The sequence below is a fragment of the Dermacentor andersoni genome, chromosome 7, assembly GCF_023375885.2.
Source record: "Dermacentor andersoni chromosome 7, qqDerAnde1_hic_scaffold, whole genome shotgun sequence".
NCBI classification, from domain to species: Eukaryota; Metazoa; Arthropoda; class Arachnida; order Ixodida; family Ixodidae; genus Dermacentor; species Dermacentor andersoni.
In genome coordinates, this window is record NC_092820.1 from 70,208,209 (window position 1) to 70,216,601 (window position 8,393).

The window sequence follows — 8,393 nt, forward strand, 5'->3', positions numbered from 1 at the left end:
TAATGCGCAGGCTAAATTACCGTTGGACCATTATGGTTACAGAATGGGCACCACGAGATGGAAAGCCCAGCAGAGGAAGGCAGAAGACAAGGTGGTACGACGAAATTAGCAAATTCGCGGGTGCTAGTTGGAATTGTTTGGCGCAAGACCACGGCAATTGGAGATCGCAGGGAGAGGCCTTCGTCCTGCGGTGGGCATAAGATAAGCTGATGATGATGATGATAATCTGGAAGACGCATCCAGTCACATTTGATGTCGGAGTAGCTTTGCAGTATAGAATAACTGTTGAAATCGAAGCGTACACGTCGTCCTAATGATTCATACTGCACTTGCGAGCTGTCCCTCAATATGAAGACAACAAACTCTAATTACAAAGGCAGTATTGCCTATCAGCCGGTAGCCGAAGTCGACCGTATCGCCTTTAGTTCTCGCGACCACCGCGTGGGCCACATGCTTGCGCGGAGTTGGTTCTAGTAACGTTGGTGGAACCGATGTTGTCAGTTACGATTGCTGAAGCATGTAAAAGATTCAATACACATAACTTTCCACACCACTGTCTGCTTCCTGGGTTGTTTGTTCTTTCTCGCCTTTTTTTCGCCATGAGAATGTGATTTTAAAATGTATATGTGCTTTAAGGTACAAAAACCTCACACTTAGTTATGAGGGGCGTCATAAAAGAAAAATGGGTTCTGTAGTTTTACTTCTCAAAGCCATCATCTGATTATGAGGCATGCCATTTTGGAGGACTCTGGGTGAATGTGGATTGCCTAGGGTTCGGTACCATCCATTTATATCTGAATATACGAGTGCTTTCGCATTTTGTCCCCATCGAAATGCAGCCACCGCGGCTGGATCGAACCATCGACATTGTGCTCAGCAGGAGAACCTGATAGCCACTCAGTAACAACGGCAGTCCGTCGAGTAAAGAACTGAACAGAACGTGTACTGACACATTTATTCCTTAAGGCTTTACAGACGTTTCCACTTGTAGCTGTAAACAATCGTAAACATTTTTAGATTATTAGCATTTCATTCCATCTTGTCGCTTGACCACTTGTGTGCACCGATACTGATGCACTATAAACCACTTTACACACATTTTAGGATGCAAATTGGCCTATAACACACGCTCTTACGCCATCAAAGGTGTAAAGGCGCGTATTCTCGGCAGAAATCACTCTTAAAGGTGTCAATCGATTTACAGTGTACCAAGCATCGTTGTTCCAGAAGTTCTTCCTGCCTCTATACTCATGGCTTCTGTTTTCGTATCGCGCAACCTTGTGTCGCTCGAGCAATCCGAAGCGCCATGCTGGGAATAATGTGTCAGCTCTTCTTATTCGGGCCGTGAGGTGGTTTAGACGGCCAACTCAGAAACACAGAAGTCGGTACAGGCACGGCGCGTCTCGAAGTTGTTTCCGTTGCTCTTGCAGCCTCCGTAGATGAATGGGTGGCAGGAATTGGTGTTGGGTTCGTAGTAGAAGCGTGGGAAGTATGCCATACAAGGGCCAGGGTAAGCTGGTCTCCCGCACACGTCTGCAACTGATACTGTAAATAGAAAAAAAATAAACATAAATTATCTAAGTGACCACATCATGTACGACACAGTGGTTCTGTTCGATAACGTCGCTATGGCCCCTCATTTAAAATGCGAATGGTATGCCATTCCATATTCACTCTGCTCCTTAAGGAATTTCCACTTCAACTTTTCTGTTTTCTGTTTATATTTTTTGCATGCTCGGGTTCTTTATCACCTGGGCAAATTTTGAGTCTCTTTTGAACCGGAGTGAAATATGCTAGCTTGCATTTTGCTAATTAAGTTGCTAGATTGCTTTTTACTCATACACCCATATGTTTTCAACTGTATTGCGGTTGCCAAAAGGTACACCATTTCTTTGTAGTTTTGAGCAGCATGCATGGGAATAGTCTAAATTCTTTGTAGACAATCGGGGAAGTATACAAGGCAACAGCAATATGATATGTTCGTTCGCTACAGAGAATTAGGAGCATCAATTCTGAAATACTCCACAATGAAGTTGTTATGCTATCACATGTGTTATTTCGCAAACATGGAAATAATGTCACATAACGTTGATGTTACAATTGCTGCTCATTTAGGATCAAGTTGTTTCTCGCAGGTACATCTCTATCATTCTGATAGAACCCTCTAAAGAAATGTAGAGCCTTTGGGACTTGCCTCGTCGTCCAACAATAGCCGTCTCCTCCTTTGCGTCCATTTTACGCTTTTCTAAAGTCGCACTCCGCGTACTTTCTGGACGCGAACGGCACGCCCGCATGAGCGTGTCGTAGCGTTCCGGACGTCAAATTTGGCAAAGAACAGCTAATGTCGAATGTGAGAAGTGCAAGCGACATAAATGAACCACAAAAGCTGGAAAACTTTTTGGAGTGACAGACTTATATGGGAGTTAAATTGTGTTGAACGGCTAAGCCGGCAGCAGGAGTAATATCTTTGACAGCGAAATGTGCCCGAAGATGTCTGAAATGCATGATAGATAAAAGTGAACCTAGTTTTAAAATCTCATGTATGTGCGTACAATATGCCCATCAGCACGTAATGTTAGGGGCTAGATGTATTTCGTAATGCTAAAGCTAGCTTTCCCGGTCAACAATAGGCGCCATGGTCATCTTTACATCTCAAAGAACAAGTACGTGTACTTGTACTTTGAGATGTAGAACGTAGGCGTGGTTCTCGTGACGAACCCACGTGCCAAAGATAAGCCCCACCATGTGAAGCTTGCACTTTATCTTCATTTGAAGGACGACGGCTGTATCCATTAGCTGGGCAAAATTACAGTGCCGTGAGACGCACTTCCGAATTGCGAAAAGGGTCAATTGCGAATTGCTCTTGCTTTACAGCCATCAGGCCTAATCTCTGCTATACTTCGTGCATTCCTTTGCAACTTTACATGGAAGTACGGAGAGAAAGAGAAACACAGCAAGGCTATCAGTTTACTTATACGTTTTACTAGATGCACATGTTGTTTCAAAACTTGCTTTGGTGGTTCTCGTACTTTTTGCAGGGTTCATTGACATTGTAAAATATAATGCTGGCGGAGTAAACTGGGTATGAACATGGGCGAAGGCGAACGACGAAGCAGAAGTGAACAACGGCTAACTGTTCCACGAATGGCCTGTTGCCGTTTTCCACCTTATAATATACAATCGAGCACGCAATTTCAAAGCTTAGAAGCATAAAGAATTTAATATTTCTTTCCGGGAAATTATGACAGGTAAATTTCACCTTACCCGACTCCGTATTTTTGATTCCTTCAGCTAGGGCAGCCTCACTTCCTGCTTTCCTGTAGGCCACTGTAGATGAAACACAAAGAACAGGTGCCATTTTCACAAGAGTTTGCAAGTTTCCTAAATTTTTGCTCGTAAATTTGCATCTACCTGTTTTTTACAAGAGCCCTTACCTGAAGAGATGCCAAATGCAGCATATCGTGTCATTAACAATGCTAGCTCCCTCATATTGCGCATGTAAGCAAACATTATCCCACTTATTATATATATATATATATATATATATATATATATATGTATATATATATACGCGCACTTGCTTTCATCTAATAGTAACTACCTTTGTGAGGCTCTTTCTTAGGTTTTCGTTCTCTGGGTTTTCACTCTTTCTGAAGCCCGCAACTTCACTGCAGTCAGCAAACTTAAAATGAATATTGACAATCTGAAAGAAGTAGAATGTAGCACATTCTAGATGCCTTATTCTGTCAGGTTCGACTGCCGTAGACTGACACATATCCGCATTGACGAAAGAAACCTATTTTACGAATGGGTATACGTATCCGTGCTCTCTGTAAATTATTTAGCGTGATATTAAAGGCCCACTGTAACAAAACACTACTTTGGCAATTTTCGTTATATATAAGTACAATATAGGGTATCCCAGCCAACATTACCCACGCTGTTACATGAAGGAAAAACGATTAAAGAATCATGGTGCAAGGTACGATCTTAAGACCTACGGTGTTCAATTCTCAGGCCTCTAGCGACCCAAGAGGATACGTTTTATAACTGTAACTTGCACCGTGTTTTCTAACTGTTTGATGTAGTGGAACAGATTGGCTAATGCTTACCACTAAGGCAATCTTGGCATAGCTGCAGGGCTGTCGACTGCAGTTTTATTCTTGGCAGCCCTTAAACAGGATCAAAGCAGACGATGTGCGAACCTGGTGGTCGCCGTTATGAAGTAAGCCTCAGCGCGCCAAATCCAAGGTTTTTACGCGCACCATGAGCAGCCGTGGGTGGTGCTTTGTCTGGCAGGTCACGTTAAGAAGCTGCGCGCTCTATTTCATGCACCACTTCCGGCGAGTTGTAATGGCGACGTATTGTTTAACTTTCAGTTTCAAAAACACCGTTTTTTTTTTCGAGCTTGGCGTGAGGCTTTTGCATGGCTTGCACGTCAGCGGTATGCGGTCGTTGATGACTTGGTAATGCCTGATGTATGGCCTCGAAGCCATTTTCTTAGTTCCGTAGAATTCTTTCTCATGATGCGAGTTCCTTGTGTATAATTCTCACAAAAGAGGCACGACATATTGTCGAGCTATCTGCCTCTACACGCCACAAATTTTACCAGAGATATACTTAAACATAGCGCCTGCCTATCGCCCGGCTTGTTTCTACTTGTCTGTGTTTTTTCGCTTAACAAGTGTGACACACTACAAAAACATTTTTTTAATATTATAAAGTGTTTAATTTAGGCTATGTCTTTGTTGCTTCTTGATGGCCGAGGCTGCAGCTTCCCGCTTCGGTTTTCCATCTGCGTTAACTGGGGAAAACGTTTCAGTGGCCAAGATTGCTTTATAAATATGGCGCCAAAATGGCAGTGAAAATTGCGTTCAATAATGCTAATGAGACTTTTCTCCCCAGTTGCACGTTCCCACTGCCACCAAAAAACATCCGCTATTTTTTCTACTGTTCTGAGTGCCTATTTTGTATACGAATAACAATAACGTTACACGTGAAGCTCCTCCTTCGTATTCGGATCACAAACCCCTAACGTCTTCATTGGCCCATTTTTCGTTACCAACCTGCCAAATTCTTAAAACTGCGGACTTTTACTGTTCAAGCGCCTTCTCAACCGCCTTGAAAGGGGCGTTGCTATCACCGCACGTCTCTTCGCAGCTACGTTCTACATATGTGCTGAGCTACTTGTGAGCCTGCTTATTAAAACTTCCGCATCAAATATTTTACAAACAGTTCACGGTGTCACGTTTGGTACATACTGAAGAAGACGCAGAAGCCATTACCTGGCCTAAGCAGTGGTGGGAACGACTGTGTGTCCTTAGGTATCTGTTTATCTTGAGAACTCACGTTTTTTGGCCGAACAGGTTTCCTCGCAGTCCCTCCTGGTCTCGTATCGGTTACCGTTGCCCCCGCAACCTCCATAGACGAACTCCTCACACTTCCCTGTTTTTGCGTTGTACCACCACATCGGCAGAAAAGCTCTGCAGAGACCAGGTTCGGGCCCCTGGCCGCATTGCTGCTCAAAATTTGTCGCGGCTGGAAGCAAAGAAGTGTGATCGTCAATTTTCCTCCTTTCTCAAAGCTAAAAAAGCCATCAAGCGGTACCTACCACTTAGAGTACTAGAAGCGAGCACATGCCCAAAGGGCACATACGGTGTGATTGTGTCTGTGACGCTGGGACGATTTAATTGCCTAAATTCCGCACTGCTGAACCAAACCAGCGGCGTTTTTTCATTTAAATGATTGTAATAGTACCCATGTAATGTATTGTTATTATACACTTAAATGCTATGTTTACACATCGGAGAAAGCCAGGCACTGCAATTTGTAATGTCATATTTTTCAAATGTCAACACTTAATTCTATTGCGCAAACTCACATGAATTAAAAAAAAATGTCAGGATTTACCTGTAAAAGGACGACAAGCTTATGACGCACGCCGTCGTGGGCTAGTCCGGAATAATTTTCACTGTCTGGTGTATTTGTAAAATGCTTTTAATAAACGGTAAGCCAGCGTGTTTTATTTCATCTGCATCAATCGAACGCATGAACTCACGCTCAGTAGCACAACGTCAAAAACACTAAGCCACCACGGCACCTGATTGAAATAAGAATCTTCAATCGCAGAATTATTTTGATGTTTGCTTTCCTTAGACATATTCATCCGCTGTTTACTAAATTTGTCAGGCCCCAGCTCCGACACTTTCAATACCGGTATAAAATTCAATAACGTCTTCGAATGATTGTGTAAAAATTGTCTTTGTAATCCGAGAATGTGTTTCCTTCATGAAATTCATTGCATTTAACAGGAAGGTCCAGCTACCGGAAACTCTTCCGAGGACAAGCGTTTGAACTATTGAACATAAGAACTGTCTACAATCGACAGTTTTCACTTGTGAACATATAAATCAACCAAATTAAGAGTTATTAGATGCTAGCATAGTCTTAAGAACGTCCACAAATGAACAAACTAAAATTAAAGAATTAAAATTATTATGAAAAATATCTATGTTCCCTATGTCTACGCTCGTGTAATTAGTTTGCGTCACACAAGCATAAAGAAACCGTGAAATTATGAGAAATTGTTTCGGAGTTGTAGTTATGAAGCTGGGTTTAAAATTAGGCTTCTATTATCGCTTGTTTGAAAGAAACAGCATATCAATTAACATTGGAGCTGCGGTATATTTTGCCATTTGCTGAGCATTCTAAACGAATAACATAGATTAGAGAAGAAAATCGCAGGTATTTCTATATTTAGCTTTTCCTATATACGAGTAAGCTTCTGAGCGGGCAACACAGGACAAATCTACCTGCTCATCTTCTGAAACAAGCTCAGTGATGTTCTCTTGCCCAATTGCCTGTCATTTTCTTAAATGATATTCTTAAGTACTCTAAAAAAGCAAGCGCGAGGTTTAAAAAGTTCTCGGTTTGTACGTGACAAAACCAGCATATGATTATAAGGCACGTCATAGTGGGAGACTCCAAATAATCTTGACGACCACCTGCGGTTTTTTAAGGTGCACCCAGTGCCGGGCACACGCGTGTTCTTGCGGCTGGTGTGGCCGGGTTTGGTACCGCGCCTTGGAGCCGAGCTGCTCAACATCAAACCCACTATGCCGCCACTGCAGGGGAAGGGCTTGTTTTAGGATGACAAACTATATAAGGACCATTTCAAATAACAGCGACATTGTTTGTAATGTAAGTACTGCCAAAGTTTTATTGAATCCATTAGAGGTGGCCAGGAGGCCATCTTAATATACACCACCAAAACTTACTAGCGCTTCTACTCGCAGCATAACGACTTAAATCAACTCAAAAAATTGGTAACTTACGAAATACCCCTGCAACGAAAAAAGCAGCACATACCAAAGACGGTGGTCACGAAAGCGAGGAAAATGCAGGGTTTCATCTTGAAGTGCCTGTGCCACAAGCCTGAGGGTAAACTACAGGCACATGCATCTGTTTTTATGCGCTGGAGAACAATGAGGTCCACGAATATTTGCGGAAGCTGTTATCTCTGTTGCGGTGTACGCAGAATGAGGCCTACTATACTTCCAAGCCCTGCGCTACTTTGGGCACAGCCATGACCGAGATGTCACCTCTTTTTAGTTATCTGCCATGAGAACTTTCTGCAATGCAGGTAAAGAATCCGGTCAGTTGCTCATCAAAATAAATATAACAACCGTTCGCTCCACTTTAGTCATGATCCAGTTAACCATTGAAGTCCAGGCTTCATACACTGGACAAAACATACTGCCGAAATTATTTACACAACACCTTAAGATTCGACTGATGGAGGTAACGTGGTTCCTTGCGAAATGCAAAAGCTAAGAACAGCAGTGCCGACAGACCACAGATACGCGTTTCATGGAAAACATGAGGGACAGCTGCAACCTTTCGCGCCTTGCATGCTTAGCTAGAGCTCTTATTTGATCACATTGAAAGTAAATTATGATCACTTCTCCTTTCTGTTACAGAGACAATACCGGCGCACTTACTTCACAGGAATGTCACTCTAATTTTGGCTGACGTTCTGTCCCCTGTAATGATGCCGTACGGAGTACGCACAATGTGTGTAAGTTTGCTGCTCTGACTACTATGTTATCTACATTAACTACTGCAAATGCACAGTAGTAGTGTTTTAAACGAGAGCCATGGATGGAGCAACTGCGGCACGGAAAATTTGGTTTTTGTGGTCGCTCCACCTTTTCACTTACGAATCGTTTGTTTGCAAATATGACAGCTTCTTCGCAAATATAACAAGGAACGACAAAGAAGTCTACCTGAGCTGGAGTGCTTTATTCCGCTACTCTGCACTGAGGAAGAGGGAAGAGGAGTGAACGTACTTGAATGAACGATTTGATGTATATTTAGAGAGTGCCCCCCCCCCC

General features: G+C 42.8%; 1 protein-coding gene across 1 annotated transcript; it reads right to left on the reverse strand.

The window, feature by feature from the left end:
• Window positions 1-982: 982 nt before the first annotated feature.
• LOC126534329 (kunitz-type serine protease inhibitor 6-like) lies at window positions 983-7,480 on the reverse strand. The gene is made up of 4 exons (XM_050181608.3): window positions 7,369-7,480; window positions 5,350-5,538; window positions 3,265-3,327; window positions 983-1,545 (listed from the first exon to the last, which is right to left on the reverse strand). Exons 1-4 carry the CDS (start codon window positions 7,409-7,411, stop codon window positions 1,355-1,357), a joined length of 486 nt encoding a protein of 161 aa, XP_050037565.1. The 5' UTR covers window positions 7,412-7,480; the 3' UTR covers window positions 983-1,354.
• Window positions 7,481-8,393: the final 913 nt, after the last annotated feature.

Excerpts from the sequence above, each read along its gene's own strand:
- LOC126534329 (XM_050181608.3), bottom strand. The coding sequence starts at position 7,411 with ATGAAACCCTGCATTTTCCTCGCTTTCGTGACCACCGTCTTTG. Across the intron at positions 3,328-5,349 it reads AACCTGTTCGGCCAAAAAAC|TGGCCTACAGGAAAGCAGGA; the intron begins GTGAGTTCTCAA and ends TTTCATCTACAG. Across the intron at positions 1,546-3,264 it reads AATCAAAAATACGGAGTCGG|TATCAGTTGCAGACGTGTGC; the intron begins GTAAGGTGAAAT and ends TTCTATTTACAG.